Here is a 20438-nt window from a genome sequence, read left to right on the forward strand (position 1 = left end):
TACAATGCTCAACCAACAGATTGTTTTACCGATAATATCACCTAGAACTTCTGCTTTAAGCATTTTTGTGCTTTGGAGGACTCTTCAGAAGTTCCAATAAAGTAGATGTTGTATATGCCAAATCTAGTAAATGCATAATACATGGGCATATAAGATGGTTCACACATATCCCTGGGTATTATAAACATTCACTTAGACGATTGACTACTTTCGCCTTTACTGAGCAAATGCATATGACATGGTGATTCAACTGATAGTTAAAAACTTCAGGAATTTTTATGCAATTATCTGTATTTCATGCAGATTCGCAATAATCACATCCTCTAGATGCACGTCGAGTCTTTAAAAGACTGCCAGACAAATACCAAAGAGGTAGTTGCATCCATTACAGGGAATATGTTACAAAAAAATCCATCTCATGTTTTTGTGAAAGACTTTGTGCCATTAGTTGACTTTATTTTTCTCACTGTGCACACAACAACCCACATGTAGCCACTTGGGGTTACATTATCGGATGTCGGTACTACAAACACCCAAGCTAAGAGTAGCTCACATTATCGAGCGTTCTGGTTGCAGTACCAAAACCATGCATTTTATGAGAAACTATTATTCTGCCTGAGTCCCTCCTTTCCCGTTTAACCAATCATTCCTTCGATGACATTCCTATAGAGAGCAGTTCAACACCAACATCATCTATGGCAGTATCATCGGATACTTTGAGTATGTCACCAACAATCATTATATTACAATAGGAAATTTCTCTATTGCATGCAAGCTTTATTGGAATCCTCTCATTTTGAGGTTCCACAGCCTTGGCAGAGACGTTCGCTTATTAGGAGAACTATACTCAGAGAAATAATATTTTCTTTTGATAGTCTTTTGAAAGCATTATCTATCAATGATTGTGACTGGTTCTTCCTTTTAGGAGGTGCAGAATATTTTCGATCAACTAGTCATCCACGCTGTGGTGTGTTTTAAACGACACACTAGCTACTACATACACAGCTTTTCATGAGAAAATTAATCAGCAATTTCTGAAGATATCAAATCTTCTGCATGTCTTTCATTACTGAAAACATTTGGATGAGATACACCCTGGTTCAACTTTGTGCAAACCAGGATATTTCACGCCGTTTTTCAGGCGATAATGAAAAGGCGAGGTACCCAAATATACCTCAAGCTAAAACTTTTCCTACCTATAACTCCTTTCTCCGAAAGTGATTGTCTATGGACTGAGTTGAGACAATACAACTAATCGGTTCACACTTCGTGTGATCGTCTATGGATACGAGATCGAGAAAATACAACAACGAAGTATGTTTACTTAATACAAAGGTTCGGACTTAACTAACCACAATAGGATTGCTTATCAAGTAAATAGGAATTTACGTTTATGTAATTTACTTTAATTATAATAAAGCAATTATAATGCAGAATATAAAAGTAAATGACATAGCAAGATTTTGTTAACGAGGAAACCGCAACTGCAGAAAAACCCGGAACCTAGTCCAGAATTGAATACTGTCAGGATTAAGACGCTACACAAAATTACACTTAACTTCGTATATTTGAGACCAATTAACTAACCATATAGTTCACCTAGTTACGTCTGTATTCCCACGCCTCCAACTTATAAATAAGGAGTACATTATTTATATGTCCCTCCTTTTGACACCCAATAAATATATCCTTATACAAAATGGAACAAATTTCTTTATTTCAAAATGGAACAAATTTCTTCCTCTACCACTTCACCAGCACCACCACCACCACTAACATTCAACTACAATTCCACCACCACCTACCAACCGCTACCACCACTAATATTCCACCACCACTCCTTCAGCACCACCATTACACCACCAACAGTCCTCCACCACCACTAGTTCGTCGTCGCCACCACCACTAGTCCGCCGCCACCGCCACCACCGTCATCGTCAGCGCCGCCGCCACCACTGGTTCAGATATTTTTGTATCAACCACAGTACTTGATCCAAATAAAAATAGAACCAACAGTAGAAGTTTATCTAGTTTAGGGGATCAACAACGATAGTTGATCAAAAAAAAAGGATCAACAGTAGAAGTTGATCCAATTTAGTGGATCAACTTCCATTGTTGATACACTAAAATTGGATCAACAATGAAAGTTGATCCATGTAAAATGGAGTGAACTTAGCGTGAGTCGAACACGCATCATCTGACATGGAGTCAGTCATGCTACCATTGCACCACAAGTTCAACATTGGAAGAAATTTAAATTATTTAAACTACAAAGCAAGATTTAAACTACAAGCATGATTATATTTATCCAAGGAAATATCGTCAACAATAGGAGTTCAAAGGATCAACAACAGTAGTTGATCCCATAAAAAATTGGGTCAACAACAGGAGTTGATCCATATAGATGGATCAACAATCATAGTTGATCCAATAAAAAATTGGGTCAACAACAGGAGTAGATCTCATAGATGGATCAACAATCATAGTTGATCCAATAAAAAATTGGGTCAACAACAGGAGTTGATCCCACAAAATGGATCAACAACAACAATTGATCCCATAAAAAACATATAAAAACAACAAATTAATCATTACTTGTAGCTTCATAAACACCAACAGCTTCAAGACCAGCTTCAAAACCAATCTCGACAATTACAACAACCAGAACCACCATTCTACTACTATTTCCATGACTAATTTCTCATTCGTACCTCTTCACCATTACCGCCACCAACAAATCACACATCTCCAGCACCACCACCACCACCAAAACAACCAGAACCAAAATACAACACCAATTTCATCATTCCAACCAAAACCACCTCCATCTACATCATTAGTTTCTTGGTTCTAAACTATTCTCATCTACGTCACAATCACTTACAATACCACCAGTACCGAAAGAAAATTAGATTCAAATACATACCTCATCCGCCGTCGCTGCTACACCACCACCATAAGTTGTAACCTAAATCAGATCTCGATCTATAATTGCAACCAAAAATCAGATCTCGATCTATTTGAATCCGATTTCAAATTCAGTTTTTAGAAGAAGAAGGTGTCATCTGTTGATGATAATTAGATTAAATCCTGAATCCATTAGCGGCTGAGAAGGTGGTCGTAGTTGCAGAGGTGGTGGTGGAGCGATCTGATTTTATGTTACAATTTAGCGACGGAGAAGATGGTGAAGGTGGTGAAGCGGCGGACTGGAAACGAAGAAGAATGAAACGAAGATGGTTACGATGGAGATGCTGGTGGTGGTGGTAGAGCGACGGAGATGCTGCTGGTGGTGGTGGAGCGATGGAAATGGATGGCGAACCAGGACTATGTTCATTCTGTTATGTTTAATCTCACTTTTGTAGCTTGAAATCATCAAAAAATTGTATTTTTCATCATGGTTCAGCGAACCAGGACTATGTTCGGCTTGAAAATATAAGCCGAACCCACAAAATTGATGAACAGTTCGGCTAGCTGAAACGTTATACGCCGAACCTTCATTTTACAACTTCCAACCTATTTGCGAGATCCTAGTTCGGCTTATATTAAAGTCTAATAACAAGTCGAACCTATTCCTGAGAGTTAAGTTCGATTTTCACTCTAAATATCGTATCAGCCGAACTGTATATTTTTCCAAGTTCGGCTCATATTCAAAAAACCACATCAGCCGAACATGATACTGATTTTCCATGAAACACTTAAATTCATACACATTTAGGGGTTAGGCTTTTTATTACATATGTTTTCTATTGTGCAGCCTTTCATAGGATGAACCAAACAAAAAAAGTGGAAATTACTAAAAGTGTTAAGAAAATGGAGAATACCAAGTTCCATATTAAACTCATTAAAATCAATGATATCTTATCTTCAACTTCAAGAGAATGAAAATACAAACACAACGCAAAAAGAATGAGGTCATTCCGACATCGGACGAAAAAGTTATGGCCAAAACAAGATCGAAAAACTTGAGTGTGCAAAGAGAAGGTTCGGCTGATAACTCAACAACACGAGCTAGCCGAACCTAGAGCCTGCAAATCAATGTTTTCGAAGTGTTTACAAAGATAGGTTCGGCTTGAAAGTGATCTGATCGAGTCAGCCGAACCTGACAACCACCTGGGGTAAATTTCACTTCTCAGGTTCGGCCGGGAAGGTTTGCAAGGTATTAGCCGAACTTGACACTGTTCTGGGACGTATTTAATACACATTTTGGGGTTCGGCTAAAAATTGACATTTACGGTTAAGTCGAACTGTTCATAGACACTTTCAGGGTGAAATTTCAAGAACAGTTCGGCCCAAACCTCAACTCAATTATCAGCCGAACTCGCTACTGTAACCGTCAAAACCCCTAAGTTTTTAGCAATTTAACCCATTCAATCCATGAAAAACAACAAATAAAATATTGGGTTTGTAGGGAATACTTTCTTATCCTCATTTCAGTATTTGGAGCTTCAAATGGTTGAATTTCCGATTCAATTTCTGGTTCAATTATAGTTTTTACACCTTCATCTTCAATTGGTTCTTCTTCTTTAATTCATGGATTGGAAGAGGATTTAGAACACCTGACGTTTGTGTTTTTTCTTTGTACGATCCATTATATAGTTCAATTTAACCGATGATCGAATTTTCACGAATCGATAATACGGTGATGAAAAAAAAAATTGAGAGAAAAGGAAGGTGGTTTGGCTGGAGGAAGAAGAAGAGATGTTTAAGATAGTTTATTTTTTGATTTTAGGTTCAAGGGTATATAGGTAATTGAACTACCCAATAGACACCCCTTATAAAGTCACCTAGGATAGAAAAACTATTTTGTATGCCTTGAAATATTTTGGTATGCCTAAAAACAGCCTTCTTCATTTGACGTACATTCTCCTTCTCAAACTTTTTGCATAGAAAATGTTCACATAAGACGATCTTGATCTTTTGCATTGAAAATTTTATTTCTATCCTAAACTAGGACTTGGCCCAGTTACCGACTCACCTTACACTCGAGTGTTCAAGCTTCAAGGTGTTCTCATTTTCTCTTTTCTGCTCCTCCTCTCTCTCTCTGAAGATGGCCTTAGCATCCATGTTGAAGCTACCTGTGATCGATGCAACACCAACCAGTTTCGCAAATTTTGGTCAAGTAATCGAGGCATCTCCTGATGGCGAAGGATTTGGGCCTCGAGATGCCCAATTAGACCTCAGTCGTGGAATTCCAAGGTAAACTTTCTTAATCTTCTTAGGGTTTTCATTGAAAATTGATTATATAGTTAACTTCTGGAATTGAATTTTGATTATTGATACAGGTTCTATATATTGCATCTGGAAAATAGACCACTTAAGTTTACTAGAATTACTCATCATGCTAGTGTTACTCAATGTCTTGGTTCAATTGGTGGTCATAATTGGTATCTTGGAGTTGCTAAAGCTTCTATTGTAAACCCTAATGAAGACGATGGAAAGAAAATTGTGCAGTCAAAATCTGGTCATTCTTATGTTCCTCCTCATACTGATGATGTTCGGGTTTTCCGTATTTCGGGTCCAAAGTTTGTGAAACTTCATATTGGGACATGGCATGCTGGACCATTGTTCAAAGGGGATGCTATGGATTTCTACAATCTTGAGCTCACCAATACTAATGTTAGTATCCCTTCTTTAAATTTTCAGTTATTTCTCGCAATATATTAATCCAGTTCTCTTTCATTTTTTATAGAGTAGTGGTAGAATTTCAATCAGTTAGGCTATAAGAATCTGTTCATGACAAGTTCCATCTAGTGCAATTGGTAATATCTAATGTTGGCTACGAGATCTGTCTGACGTTGATTCTAGGGTGGTATCACTGGCTCAGCACACTTATATACTTAGGATTTTGGGCCTTCGTTTACTCATTTTCCTTGCAAATTGGGATCCAGATATCATAGGGTTCTTTGTGTACAAATTGGACATGTATGATTATATTCACATAATTGATTTCAAAAGGTTCATGTCCTAAACATGATCTGTTTCTGTTTGTAGGTAGTGGATCACACAACACATGACTTCGAGAAAGAAGATGGAGTGATCTTTTCATTTGATGATTAGGTGTAACTAGGTAAAGTTTGATACTGTATCCAATTAGTGGTGAATAAATTGGTAAGCGATTACGTTTGCTACGAGTACAAGTCTGTTGAAGCATATTTCCTTTCTCTTACCCGAACAAAATGCTTCTTTACTTTGTTAAAAAGATGAGTTATCTTATGTACTCTCGAGAATATGAAAAGTATAGTCAAGTCAAGCGGAAAAGTACATTCAAGTGCCTGGTATAAACAATTCTAGCGAATTGGGCCAGATTCTTTTTTTTTTGCATACTCTATAGCCTTTCTGACAAGCTGGAGCAACAAGAGCAGTTCAGCTTGTCTTGTCTCGACTTGAAACTTAAGTACAAATACCTCCAACTAAACACTACTTGAATTTATTGTTTAGACTCTAGAACTCGAAGTTAATATATTAGCTAAATATATAACCCGTTTACCAAGGAAAAACTTACAGATACTTTGTAAGAACAGAAAACCTTAACATGCACCCCACCCTATTGTATTTCAAGTTTTGTCAATTAAATTTGTTGTTTCAGTAGTTTTGCTCCAGTGATATTAAACTTAATTGGAAAGACACTACACTTCATATGTTTGAACCAATTGGATTTGTCGTGCCCTTTGGTTACTACAGCGCGAGGTTTGGATCTTACATCTTGATTTTGAATACATCCTTATACAGTTACCTAAAGTATCAAGATTTTGAACTCTATTTTTGTACACAGTTTTCTCTTTAAACAATGTGATTATTGGACCAATAATACCAGCATTATTTAATGCAAAGATTCCGAATGCACCAGCGCATCATATCCAGCTATCCTCAGGTTTATTATAAAAAAACCTGTAAGAAGTTCACTAAATTGCAAAATCAATGTTAAAAAATTGTTTGGTAGTTTATCATCCTAATTGAATATTAAGGATGAAGATGTTCTTCTCACTTCACCCTTGGCCACTATTCTCTATCTTTCTCTGGGATGGCATCCATGGTGAAGCTACCTGTCATCGATGCAACGCCAACCAATTTCGCAGATTTTGGTCAAGTTATTGAAGCTCTCCCCGATGACGGTGAATATGGGCCTCGAGATGCTGAGTTAGATCTCAGCCATGGGATTCCAAGGTACCATCTAAACTTCTGAGAGTTTTTGTTGAAAAGATTTTTTGTTTCTTTCTTTGTTTCTTTCTTAAAGAATGGATTGATGGTTGAAGAATTGTTGAAATTTTATTCTTGATTGTAATTTTCGTGAATACTGCAACAGGTTATATATAGTGCATCTGGAAAGAAAACCATTTAGGTTTACGAAAATTTCTCATCATGCTAATGTTACTCAATGCCTCGGTTCAATTGGTGGTCATGATTGGTATCTTGGAGTTTCTAAGGCATCTATTGTTAAACCTGATGAAGTTAATGAAAACGTAGGACAGAAAATTGTGCAATCAAAAGCTGGCCATTCTTATGTTCCTCCTCCACCTGAGGATGTTCATATTTTCCGATTTTCGGGTCCAAAGTTTGTGAAGCTTCATATTGGGACATGGCATGTCGGACCTTTGTTCAGAGGGGACTGTATGGATTTTTACATTCTAGAGCTCAGCAATACTGATGTTAGTAATCCTTCTTCACATTTTCAGTTGTTTCTGGCCATATTGATCAACTTTTATTGCATTTGTTACAGTATAAACATATCAAATTTCCAAATTAGTTTTTGATTTTCCTGATATTCAGGAGAACGTTGAATTTCACAAAACTGTGTTTTGAACTAGCACATCTATAACTACAAGGACTCCTTTTTGACTGGCTCTTACCATCTAGTACAACTTCTGGTTTTTATCATGAGACCATGGAGTGTGGGTTTGTACTGATCCTAAAAAGCTGGCATGTGCTAAGTTTACATTATTGTTATCTATGGTTCGCGTCTTTATGATAATGTGTTTCTCTATGCAGGAAGCGGATCACACGACGCACAACTTCAAGGAAGAAGATGGAGTAGTCCTTTCGTTTGATGATCAGGTGTAGTGTTTGTGGTGTTTCAGTTATAAGTCTGTTGAGGCGTATTTCACCATTCCTATCCAAACAAAATGCTGCTAGCATTCTGGTTAGAGTTGGGTTATCTTTTATTTGCCTGGAGAGTGTGAAATAAAGAAATGATCATGACAGATGCAATTGGTTCTGCCATGAAACTGTTGCTTGTTTCCTTGTGTTTGTATTTCCTTGGACTAAGCTAATGCACAAAATTTGAATGTAAAACTTTGGGTTGATGTTCAGAATTTGTTTATTTTCAAATTTCTCTGTTTGTTCTATCTTTGGTATCCCCTGGTGGCTAAAAGTGTCGCCAGTAGAATACTGAAGAATGAGTGTTTTATCAATGAAATAAGTTCTTTTTTACATGGCACAGGGTCTCCTGAATATTAATAACTGCATCTAATTATGTTAATTTATCGTACCTTACAACTACACATCAATCAGCTAATCAGCATAACAAAAAACTATCGAGAAAAAATCTCATTGTACAAAGAAATCTGATGACTGATTCCATCTTTGGTATTCTCTTCTAGTGACTTTCCTATGGAATAATCCATTGGGAATTTGATTGCAGATATAGTATTTGAGAATTCATCATCCAAGATATCGTCAACCGTTATCATTTCGTTTGTGAATTCAGAACTCGAGGTGTAGGTATCTTGGCCAGTGAGTTGTTGAACAAGTGCTTTGAATTCCTTCGAGTCAACTTTAAACATCATTGGATCTGATATATAAGTGATCTTCAATGGCTCTTTTTGTACTTTGTTGGTTCTCTTTCGCTTCATGGGACACTTCGTTTGAACTCTGAGTTCGCTCATCTACTGACTTTTGCAACTCCTACGGTAAAGAAAGACCGAGAAAATTAGAATGGAGAGCTAAATCGAGATATCGATAAAGAGAATGAGAGAATGTTATGGTTATGAGAAGCTGAGTTTGCCCTTTTTAAGGTGGGTTTTGATCCATGAATTTCTAAGAAGGAGCCTTGGAAGAAGTTTGCATGGGGGAATATCTGGTCATGCATCAAGCAGGAAACTGATAATTCTATTTGCAAGCCAGAATGTCCACAATGTCTGCTTGGCCCAAGTCTAAAATTTTCTGGATGAAATTTATGTGGTGCATAGGGGTGCACATCCCCAGTTGACCTGACCTTATATTCCTATTCAATATTTATTTAGGTTCTTTAGAAGGTACAAGTTTAAAGTTTTCGTACAAGCAAAATTATTATTGGAATATTTTTCCTTTATTACCTTAGTTCAGATGTAATTGGTCTATGGAATTTATATTTTCCGATCTGACTTTGTGTTCAGAACCTTCTTTACACTCTCGACAAATAAGTAGCAACCGCGTGTCGTAGGCTGACCGCACTTCAAAATGGCAAAAAAAAAAGGTACAGCTGATGGAACCATTGAAACTCGGCTCGGCTGTGATCTAAGATGAACTACTTCCTGTACAATTTAAACACTGTCATGAGAGAGAATATACACCAAAATATATATGCAAATTTACCACAAAAGTGAACTGCTATGGATGCAGCAATTACTCGTGTAGTCGTGTTAGGGTGGTATAATCCTGAGTTTACTTTCCTTCTAACTGAGTTTGGTAGTCTGTTACCAACTTAGTTTTTGCTTTCTTGTACTCTTGCTAGGGTGGTATAATCCTGTTATACCCTCTATTTTTTGATCAATCTAATCATTTCTTTACCGATCAAGAAAAAAAAAATTACTCGTGTCCGGTCATGGTTGTCATGAATGATGCAGAAAGTTAAAAACATATCCATATCAAAGTTTAGATTTCATTGTAAAAATATATACAAAAGTTTTAATGATCTTTTACTTAACCTCGGATAACAAATAAGATTTAACAAAATATTTTGGTAATAAAGAAAGCCAAATTCACTTAAAATAAACCAAAAATAATAACGGTTATAGACCACCTTAATATAATTCATCGAACCTTCATCGAGACTACGAAAGAATATCTACGTTATTATCGACATTTTTCATTATAACCGGGACCTCCGTAATAAAATCCGTATCCATTTGTATCATAATTTTCATCGTCAACTTTCAAGTCATAGCAGTCTGAATTTGTAACTCTTGTCTCAACATTTTTAGGATCCTTGGTCACGTAATTTTCATCAACTACTTGAACCCAATTAAAATAACTCGATATTTTCAAACCACCTTCTGAAGGGAAATGACCGCTACCCATTTGTGTCGAAGTATGTTGTCCTTTACTTTTGCCATTGAAGATTTCTCCACCAAAAATTATTCTTGTTGATGTCTTTGATAATTTTGTGAAGAGAGAACTTGGATAATATCCGACCGCAATGCCTTGTAGATGAACCCACCAATGTCCGCCAATTTGGTCCTGACAAATTATTCAACGTTATATATGGGTCAAAGTTGGTAATTAATATAATATTATTATGAGTATGTTGGTCTTGTTATTTTCTATTTCTCGATGTACGTGATCTCTATGTAACTTTTATTTGAGATTATCAATGGAAAAAAGTGGAAAAATAAAAGAGTATAAAAATTTGTTCACTTGTATTTTCTTACTTTGTGAATACTGAAGTTGGCATCTTTTTGGACGCCGTTGAAAGTTGATACCTCAATGAAACTGCTACCAAGGCAGACATCGGGCGCTGTATGCACAAAACCATTACATAGGTTGTTGTAGCAACCCGAGCTGTTGTACCCGTCCGTCTAAAAGAAAAGAAGTCAATTGGTATGATCTTTTTGAGAAAATAATACCAAACAATAATATATGGTTTTCAAGATGTCCTCGTCACTAGGACATTCTGTATAATGAAAGGAGTAATAATACTTACCGTCCAAAATATAAAAAATCTAGGTTGGTCGTCGTTATATACGTAGTCGTTCACCTAATTAAAAACAAAGATAAAGTTTAATGGTGCTAAATAAGAGTTATAAATCTTGCATATAATTTTGGGCGTATATAACTTACAATCCATCCGGCTTCAATTGTATTTTTTACGTCGTCGTCACCGGCTGTGACCCAGATTTGGGATACACTTATTTCAGATGGTGTTTCCGTAACCGGTTTCCAAATATTTATCTTTGCTTGTGCTCCAAGAAAATTTCCGTTCACCTCAATTGTCGCATACTGGGCATTGTATTTATGCATATACAAAAAAAATGGTTATTACATACATATATATATATATATAATAATCAAAAGTAAAGTGAAGTAAACTAATATTAACAGTATATGGTATGTACCTCATGGCCTTTTGAACTGTCGTTTGGTTGTGATGTATTAAAAGTCTTATAAGGTGATAATTTTGGATAATTATCTTTACGCCAGACTGTTGGATTATAATTTTTACCTTTCCTTCGTATAGGTATAGTTCCTTCTGGACATAATCCATACTTGTGCCAAGTTTGTTTAAGTTGAAGTGTCCCGAAATTATTTGATTTCATTCCTGTCGGGTATGAACTTGGTTTCATCTGTTTAATACAATAAAATAAAATAATTTCGTAATAGTATAATAAAACAAAAAGTTATATAGATATTATCAGCAAAAGTATGTAAAAGTATGTAGACATATTAAACCTGTATTTTATGATTGTGAAGCAAAGGATGATTAAGACTAGGTTGTCTGTGAATATCGTAACAATCGATGATCTCATTATTGTCAACCTATAAAATAAAATTCAATAGGCCAGTAAACATAAAATTAATTGGATATACCTTAATTCATTCACGTAGAAATGATATTTCACCTTAATAGTTTTTATTATTGCTTTGTTCACAGCGTTGAGGATCGTTCTTCCTTGGATTAATTCTTCATTGATGATTATTACTAATATGAGTAGCCAACGTGTGAAGCCAATAAAGTTTGACATCATTAAACAATTCCGATATGGCTAATGGAAAAAAGATATTAAAAGATTATGCACGAAATATAACCATATATTATAATATCTTATTAGTTGATCTTGAATATCTTGAAAATGATTTGTGACTTGCTTATTTTGGGAAGTGTTAACGCCCATGAAGTTCGACATGGTAACTTTCTGTTTATGATTTTTCATAAATAAAGATCTTATTCCTTTATGCACGAAATATAACCATATATGATATCTTAATTGATTTTGAATATATTGAGCGAAAATGATTTGCATACTCGCTCATTTTGGCAATTACTTGGCGATAAATTTTCCATACCTACAACTACTCGTCATCACAGAAACTATAAGGTGCAAAGTTTCACCTGGCTAAGCCCATTAGTAGTAGATGGATGCCAGTTTCCGGTCCACAAACAATAAACATAGATTTTAGAGTGCCATAGCTTGATTGATTGACACAGTGATGAACTAGAAAATGTTGTCGCCAATTAACAACTACATCTGCCGTTTTCGCAACTCACAAGTGGCTAAAGCATTTAATCAAGTTTTTAGAAATAAAAATTTTGTTTGCCTCCATACAAGTGAATGAATATCAATAAATGTATCTAATTGTCATATTTTAGATACAACAACTAATCAGTCAGCTAATCAGCATAACAAATAAAAACTATCGTGAAAATATCTCATTGTACGTACAAAGATGAATGAGGACTGATTCCATTTCTAGTAGTCTCTTCTGATGACTCTCCTGTGGAGTAATCCATTGGGAATTTGATTGCTGATATGGTACGGTTTGAGAATTCATCATCCAAGATATTGTCGACTGTTATCATTTCGTTCGTGAATTCTGAACTTGAGGTGTAAGTATCTTGGCCAGTGAGTTGTTGAACTAGTGCTTTGAATTCCATGGAGTTAACTTTAAACATCATTGGATCTGATATATAAGTGATCTTCATCGGCTCTTTTTGTACTTTGTTGGTTCCCTTTCGTTTCATGGGACACTTAGTTTGAACTCTGAGTTCGCTCATCTACTGATTTTTGCAACTCCTACGTTAAAGAGACCAAGAAAATTAGAAAGAGCACGAGAGAAGGGAAAGCGCGCTAAATCGAGGAGATATGGATATGGTTATGAGAAGCTGAGTCAGCCCTTTTTAAGGTGTGTTTTGATCTATGAATTTCTAAGAAGGAACCCATGAAGAAGTTTGCATGGGGAAGAATTAAGAATATATTTTGGTCATGCATCAAGAAGGAAACTGATAATCTTTGTAATTGCAACCCAGAATTTCCACAATGTCTGCTTGGCCAAATTCATGTCCTTTTTGCCGAGTCTGGATGAAATTTGTGTGGTGCATGGGGGTGCACATGCACAGTTGACCTGACCTTATTTATATTCAAAATTTAGGTTCCTTGGATAGAAGGTACAAGTTTCCGTACAAGCATAAATATTGGCAAAAAAAATTTCCTTTATTAGTTGGTTCAGATGGAAATCACTTGGTCAACGTAATTGTATCATTTCTGAGCTGACTTTGTGTTGAGAACCTTCTAGCAAATTTACACTCTTGACAAAGAAGAAGTAGCAACCGCGTATCGTATCCTAATTCTCGGCTGTCCAATTTAAACACTGTCATGAGAGAAAGTATACACCAAATTAATATGTATATGCAAAATAAGGTCAACAAAATTGAACTGCTATGGTGGAGAAATTACTCGTGTCCGGTCATGGTTCTAATGAATGATGAGGAAGGTTAAAAATATATCCATCTCAAAGTTTAGATTTCATTGCAAAAATATACAAAAAATAAAAGTTTTATACAAAGTGTGAAGTGACACCAATTACTATTGGATACGAAGCATCTCGCTCCTATGTTTTCCTCTTTCGACTGTGGCGCGTAGTTGGACAAATGTTCTGTGACTTCCTAACGCCATACCATGAAGATTCTCCACCACTGTTATCTTTTATGGAATCAATTGGTTCATGATAACATTCAGTTTTACCTCTTCTTCCTCAGGTGAGTTTCCACATTGTTTCTGCTTTTCTTGAGTTTAAGAAATCGACAAACTGAAACCCAAACTACAGTGGATAGTAGATCAGGGGTTAATCAATCATCCATCATGTCTTATAATAATATTGGACGAGTGTAAACCAAGCAATAACAAAAACACTTCTAGTTTCAACCTGTCAAAGGACTGCGTTTTTCTGACTACTTCTTTCTATTTATGCCAGCCAAACAAAAAATTGAAATTGGGGAATAAGAGAGGCGGAACTGGATACGATATTTACCTCGGGCTTGACCAAAATCTTACCCGGGCTTAAGCCAATTGATACCTGTGGCCCAACTAGCTCTAACAACAAGATTTGCTCATTTGCAATTTTAGGGGTGAGCATTTGGCCCGTAATCCGCGGATTTAACCGAGACCAACCACATTTTTGCAGTTGGATTCCCAATCCATTCGCTAATAAGTTGGAACTGTGACCCTGACTCAGGTCTGACTAGACACAGCATCTGACATCACTGAGTTGAGTCATATGACTTGGTGCCTTTGACTGTGCTGACTCGGTTGACCGGTGACCGGGTGGACTTTGCCGGTCACCTGAGCTACCTCCCGACCACTTTTCCGGCCAACTTCCGGCGGTGGACCCAGTTTTCCAGCAACCTATTTTGGGACATATTTTCACTTGGGTACTCCTCACATATGGGCTTGGTGGATATCTTGTTATTGGACTTTGGAGATTGGACTTAATTTTAGAAGTTTGAGAAAAGCTACAAAAGGGAAAGTTTTCTACAACTTGGGTTATCACGTATTTTCTACTTGGAACTTTGAAGAGCGGCGATTCTACTAGGGTTTGCTTTCGTTTATTTTTCATCTTCTTCAATTCATTTTTGATTATGATTATGATGAATTCAAAAGCTATGAGTAGCTAAATACAATTATTGGTTATGGGATAAAGTTGATTTCACAACATGATATTGTTTCAATGAATTAGTTTTGTCTCAACTTTATTGTTTATGATTCATGGTTTATATTGTTATATGATTTGATTGTTTGTTTGGTTGAGTCCGGAATCAATCCGATTTGCATTCATTTCTAAAGCTATTTTAGGGTTTTCAATACGAAAAAGTTGTTAATCCCTGATCCTAAGTAGCATAATTGCGGGGTAGTGCTTGTAGTGATATATCCTATTAGTCACAAGTGAATCATAACCTTGGTTAAATCGAATTAGTGCTTTTACACGTTTGATTGCCTTGATTAGTCTTATTCCATAAAACTTAGTGATTTTAGGGAGTTAAACTTAATTGTGCTTTTACACTTTAGGTTGCTTTCTAGGAAGAATTCACATATGCATCTTTTAATGTGGTTGTGATGAAATCATGGAATTAGCGGGATATACTTGCGATCAAGGTATCCTAGGACTTTTAATAAATGAGAGATTAAAATATCAATTCTAGTCATTGTTGAAAATACATGTTTGTGAATGATATTATCCCGTGACCAATATCTTCCTCTTATTGATTATTTTCATATTTTATTGCTTTCAATTATTTTTATTGTTTTGCTAAAACAAAAATCTCCCCCCTGGTTACTAAGAAACTGAATTTTATAACATCAAAAGCCTCTCTGTGGGAACGAACTCTTTCTTACCACGTACTTCATTTATATTAGTAGAGTGAGAAAGTGAAATTATTTTTGACGCATACGACTGCGATTAAATTTTGGCGCCGTTGCCGAGGAGGCATACGGCTTGTTATTAAGTTTTTAGTTTCTTATCATCATTTCTGCTTTCATATTTGCTTTTTGTTTTCTTGTCTTGTTTCTTATTTGTTTGCGAGAATTGTTTTCAGGTACCTAATCCCTGGCTTCTAAAGATTGGAACTATCCAAGGTGCGGGATAGGTACTCGAAGAGGCACAATACTCCAACCAAGTCAAGACACGACGGAAGAACAAGAGTTAGAAGTGGAAGAAGAGTTACAACTAGAAGAAGAACAAGAGGTTCCATTCGTAAAAGAAGCACTAGTTGAAGAAGAAGAAGCAATGGGTGATGCAAATCGTACACTCAAGGACTTGGATTCTCATAGGCTTGATGCACAACAGTGGTGTATTCAAACAAACTCAACCTTCGAGATCAAACCGGGGTTGATTAGAGAGTTGCCAAAGTTTCATGGAATGACGAATGAAGATCCAAACAAGCATCTTATGGATTTCCACAACGTTATCATGGCTATGCTTCCACCGGAGATTAATGCGGATGGAGCAATGTTGAAAGCTTTTCCGTTTTCTTTGCCGGACAATGCTAAAGAGTGGTTGTATTACTTGCCATCCGGAAGTGTCACTACATGGAACGGGTTAAAGAAACTTTTCCTATAGAGATATTTTCCTGCATCCAAAGCTACTCAAATTCGTAAGGAGATTTGTGGAATACAACAAAAGAACGGGGAGTCATTGTATGAATGTTGGGAACGGTATAAGAGATTGGTGGCAAGCTGCCCTCACCGCCAATTTAGTGACGTGATGATAATACAATACTTCTACGAAGGTCTCCAACCAAGTGATCGATATCTTCTTGATGCTGCAGGTGGTGGTGCACTAGTGAACAAGACGGTGGCCCAAGCTACCGAGTTGATTGAAAGCATGGCTACAAACTCGCAATAATTCTACACAAGAGGTGAACCAATGGTTAGGCGAGTGCATGAAGTTACGGATTCATCATCACACCGTGATCAAAGGATGGATAACATGGAGCAAATGATGCAAAAGATGGCTGCAGTTATTTTACCTTCATATGGTGAAGAGTTGGAGCAAGCTAGTTCGGTCTTTCCAAATCAGCAAAGACGGTATGATCCCTATCCCAACACTTACAATCCGGGATGGAGAGATCATCCAAATTTCAGCTATGCCAACAAGCAAGGTGCATTCCAACAACCTACTTTCAACCGTCCGAGTGGATTTCCACCGCAACAACAACAATTTCAGCAACCACAACCACAACAACTAATGCAAAATCAAGGTTCTGATATCAACGCAAAGCTTCAAACAATGATGCAAGTCATTTCTACCATGTTTAAAGAAAGTCAGCAGGAAACTAAGAGTGCTATCAAGGAGTTGCAGACACAAATGGGCTCCATGGGTATTGAATTAAACAAATTGAAGGAACAAAGTAGTGGGAAACTCCCTTCTCAATCTCTTAACCCAAGAGAGAATGTTAGTGCTATTACATTGAGAAGCGGTACACAACTTGTGCAAACTGAAATTGTTGATGTGGGTGATACAAAGACCCAAAAGGAACCTATTTTGGAGGAAAAGAATGATGATTTTCCCCAAACTTCTGAGGTACCTATTTCTAGCTCTAAAACTCATGTTTCTACTTATGTTCCTCCTTTACCTTTCCCTCGCAGGTTTGCTAACTCTAAGAAGGCGGAACTAGAAAAGGAGATTTTAGACATCTTTAAGAAGCTTCATGTAAACATTCCACTCATTGATGTTATCAAGCAAGTTCCTAAGTATGTGAAGGTTTTGAAGGACTTGTGTACCAAAAAGAAAAAGCTAACCGGTAATGAGGTTATGAGTGTGGGGAAAAACGCTTCGGCGGTCTTGCAAAAGAAACTCCCACCCAAATGCAAGGATCCAGGTAGTTTCACTATACTCGTAGAGATTGGTAATAAAAGATTTGGAAAGGCTATGCTTGACTTAGGAGCATCCGTGAATATCATGTCGGCATCTATTTATGAGTCTTTAAAGTTGGGTCCATTAAAACCAACTAATATTGTGCTTGAACTTGCGGATCGTACTAATGTCTACCCTAGGGGTATTATTGAGGATGTCCTTGTGCAGGTGAACCAACTAGTTTTTCCAGCTAATTTTTGTGTTTTAGAAATGGATGATGGCTCGGATGCATCCATACCCCTGCTTCTTGGGAGACCTTTCATGAAGACGGCTAAAACCGTCATTGATGTGGACGAGGGAATACTCACTATGAAGTTTGATGATGAGATAATTCGCTTCAACATGTTTGAAGTCATGCGGTATCCAAGTGATGTTCATTCGGGTGTCCATGACGTATGGGACCCTAGCTAAGGCTTAGCAAGCAAGGAGATAGTCGTGCTGACGACTTTAAACCAAGCGCTAAATGGGAGGCAACCCATCGGATGAGTATTTCTTGTCTTATTTTTATTTTTTTGTCTTGTTTTTTTAGCTTTTTCTTGTCTTGCATTTACTTTTTCTGATTTCTTGTCACATTATCATGTTAGAATTTCCCACCTTGACTTACTTTGGATGACTCAATTTACATTGAGGACAATGTAAAGTTTAAGTGTGGGGGAGTGGTCAAGCATTTGCATTGATTTTTCGATTTTTGTGTAAAATAGTGAATAAGAAAACTCCAACTTGTGGTTAGTTTAGAGTCACATAGTATACATGTCGTTAAGATTACATCGAGATTCTCATAAGAGTGACTGAACTTAGAGATGACAGAGAACATGATCGGGTTTCTTACTTGTATGAGAGTTAAAGTTGGATTTAACCATCCCAGTGGCAAATGAGGTGCAGACTGAATTCGGTATTAGATTTGTGATCCCCTATAGTGGAGACTACCCATGTTACATCATGAGAGGCACCTACCTTCATTTCTTTGTACCTGTCTAAATATGTGCTTTTAGAGTGTGTGTCACCGTACGTAAACTCCTGGTAGAATGGTGAGCTACCCAACCTCCCACCAATAGAAGCACTATTTTGATCTCTTGAGTGCTATTCTATCAATCATGAATGGTGACATCGAATTGCTAACTTACATACCACTTGTAATCTTGTTCGCAGTTAGCACCATCCACTTTATCACTCTCTATACCAACAAATCCATAGAAACACCATCATCATCAACAAGAGGAGCATCACAAATTCGAAGGAAAGTTGAAGACGTTTAAGGTTTACAAGCAACGTTACAGAAATGAGCAGATTTCAGATTTAAGTATAGCAACAAGACAAGGAGCAAAATTTTTACAAGTTCAAGACTATTGTACGAGACAAATATTATCTATATGAGAGTCAAGAAGTTTAAGTTTATGATATCGAGACATACAAGTTGTGAAGAATCGAGCGGTAAAGTACTTACACTGTGGCCTTTGTATTTTATTTTATTTTTATTTTTATTTGGTAATTTGTATTTTATTTTCTCTTGTCTCAAAAAAAAAAAACTTGGGACATGGTCATCATTATGCTAGGTCCCTTGTCAAAAAAAAAAAGACAAGAGAATTTTTTTTATTAGGTTCATCATTAATTTTCATATTTTGGTTATTTTTATTTTGTATTTACTTTATTTATCTTAAAAAAAAAAGAAAGAAAAAGAAAAAAAAAATCATTGCATCATATTTTGGTTTGTTTAGTTCGTTTTTGGTTTTGTATTCATTCAATAAATCCAATGGAAGAAGAAATATCCATAATGAGGTTTCAAGCAACAAGGAATTAGAGGAAAGAGTCACATTGTCGAGATTCTACGAAGTTCAAGATTTCATCATCAAGAGTTGAATACCAAAGAGGAAGATGAAGACAAGGATTGAAGACCGAAGAAGTTTCTATGGATGTTGTGTGAGTGGTGCTAACTGCACGCCGAACGTGATAACGAGGTAAGTAAGCATATTCCCACCTTTGTTAAGTGGTTGATTTCCTTTCTTAGGGATCGTTAGAAAAAAAGGGTTTTCAAAATGAATAAAAGATGTGGGTTTTCAAAACTATTCGGAGGGTTTTTACCTTCCCACCGTTCAAACGTGTCACAGGATTCTCTCTTCATTCCTACCTGGACACATGTGTGACCCATAAAAAGCTATTTATTATTGAGAGCAACTTCATAAAACCCTTTCTTGTGAGGCAGAGTCGAGACTTTCGATCACTCCGAACCCAAATTTCTTTCGATATGGGATGGTTATTTCTCTCTCAACTTTTAAGGATGAGATTGTGTTCATACATGTGTCTAACTTCTTATGACTAGTGTGCAGAATTTCTGTGTCTTCTTAGCGCGTTGGATGCTATCATTACAGAGAACTAGTAAGTTGGCAAAGTAGGTTTTGTGGGTATATCTCTAGTAAACTCTCATGGGAGTTGTATGTATCCTTTAGAATAAGTTTCGTTTGATTTGCTTGAGGACTAGAAAAGTCTAATTGTGGGGGAATCTGATAGGTGTTGTAAAACACCTAATTTTATATCCAGTATTTATGCTTTCTTTGCTATTATCCTTGTGAATTGCATCTCTTATGTTTTGTTTTGAGTTATTAGGTGCAATAGAGTCACTTGGAGCAAAAGAAGATGAAACCATTCATTTGGAGCGGAAAAGACAAAAATGGAGTTCACCGGTGATATTTGGAGCATGCTAGGATGAGCAAGAAGGAGGTTAAGCAGTCGGTTCTCTGAAACCGACAAGCCACAAACTAACTGGGCAGCCCTTATCTTATTTCTGGGTGTCGCTAGCAGTTCTATTTCCTACTTGATCCTAAAATTGAGATATCTCTTAA

The 20438-nt window shown here is 36.6% G+C and overlaps 4 protein-coding genes across 4 annotated transcripts; 3 read left to right on the top strand and 1 right to left on the bottom strand.

Moving 5' to 3' along the window:
* Positions 1–4959: 4959 nt before the first annotated feature.
* LOC113349178 lies at positions 4960–6261 on the top strand. The gene is made up of 3 exons (XM_026593108.1): positions 4960–5196; positions 5283–5616; positions 5992–6261. The coding sequence occupies exons 1-3, from the start codon at positions 5048–5050 to the stop codon at positions 6055–6057; spliced, it is 549 nt and encodes a 182-aa protein (XP_026448893.1). The 5' UTR covers positions 4960–5047; the 3' UTR covers positions 6058–6261.
* Positions 6262–6441: 180 nt separating this feature from the next.
* On the top strand, positions 6442–8434 carry LOC113349176. Its single transcript, XM_026593107.1, has 3 exons — positions 6442–7164; positions 7304–7646; positions 7987–8434. Exons 1-3 carry the CDS (start codon positions 7022–7024, stop codon positions 8056–8058), a joined length of 558 nt encoding a protein of 185 aa, XP_026448892.1. The 5' UTR covers positions 6442–7021; the 3' UTR covers positions 8059–8434.
* A 1616-nt stretch (positions 8435–10050) lies between these two features.
* On the bottom strand, positions 10051–11214 carry LOC113351992. Its single transcript, XM_026595882.1, has 3 exons — positions 11035–11214; positions 10898–10951; positions 10051–10434 (listed from the first exon to the last, which is right to left on the bottom strand). The coding sequence occupies exons 1-3, from the start codon at positions 11212–11214 to the stop codon at positions 10051–10053; spliced, it is 618 nt and encodes a 205-aa protein (XP_026451667.1).
* A 5838-nt stretch (positions 11215–17052) lies between these two features.
* LOC113351993 lies at positions 17053–18012 on the top strand. The gene is made up of 2 exons (XM_026595883.1): positions 17053–17268; positions 17353–18012. Exons 1-2 carry the CDS (start codon positions 17053–17055, stop codon positions 18010–18012), a joined length of 876 nt encoding a protein of 291 aa, XP_026451668.1.
* The last annotated feature ends 2426 nt before the right edge of the window (positions 18013–20438 follow it).

This window comes from Papaver somniferum, chromosome 2 (assembly GCF_003573695.1).
Source record: "Papaver somniferum cultivar HN1 chromosome 2, ASM357369v1, whole genome shotgun sequence".
NCBI classification, from domain to species: Eukaryota; Viridiplantae; Streptophyta; class Magnoliopsida; order Ranunculales; family Papaveraceae; genus Papaver; species Papaver somniferum.

Excerpts from the sequence above, each read along its gene's own strand:
- LOC113351992 (XM_026595882.1), bottom strand. The coding sequence starts at position 11,214 with ATGCATAAATACAATGCCCAGTATGCGACAATTGAGGTGAACGGAAAT. Across the intron at positions 10,952-11,034 it reads CAATTGAAGCCGGATGGATT|GTGAACGACTACGTATATAA; the intron begins GTAAGTTATATA and ends GTTTTTAATTAG. Across the intron at positions 10,435-10,897 it reads GATTTTTTATATTTTGGACG|GACCAAATTGGCGGACATTG; the intron begins GTAAGTATTATT and ends ATAATTTGTCAG.
- LOC113349178 (XM_026593108.1), top strand. The coding sequence starts at position 5,048 with ATGGCCTTAGCATCCATGTTGAAGCTACCTGTGATCGATGCAACACCA. Across the intron at positions 5,197-5,282 it reads CTCAGTCGTGGAATTCCAAG|GTTCTATATATTGCATCTGG; the intron begins GTAAACTTTCTT and ends TTATTGATACAG. Across the intron at positions 5,617-5,991 it reads TTGAGCTCACCAATACTAAT|GTAGTGGATCACACAACACA; the intron begins GTTAGTATCCCT and ends TTCTGTTTGTAG.
- LOC113351993 (XM_026595883.1), top strand. The coding sequence starts at position 17,053 with ATGGGCTCCATGGGTATTGAATTAAACAAATTGAAGGAACAAAGTAGT. Across the intron at positions 17,269-17,352 it reads ATTTTCCCCAAACTTCTGAG|GCGGAACTAGAAAAGGAGAT; the intron begins GTACCTATTTCT and ends AACTCTAAGAAG.
- LOC113349176 (XM_026593107.1), top strand. The coding sequence starts at position 7,022 with ATGGCATCCATGGTGAAGCTACCTGTCATCGATGCAACGCCAACCAAT. Across the intron at positions 7,165-7,303 it reads CTCAGCCATGGGATTCCAAG|GTTATATATAGTGCATCTGG; the intron begins GTACCATCTAAA and ends ATACTGCAACAG. Across the intron at positions 7,647-7,986 it reads TAGAGCTCAGCAATACTGAT|GAAGCGGATCACACGACGCA; the intron begins GTTAGTAATCCT and ends TTCTCTATGCAG.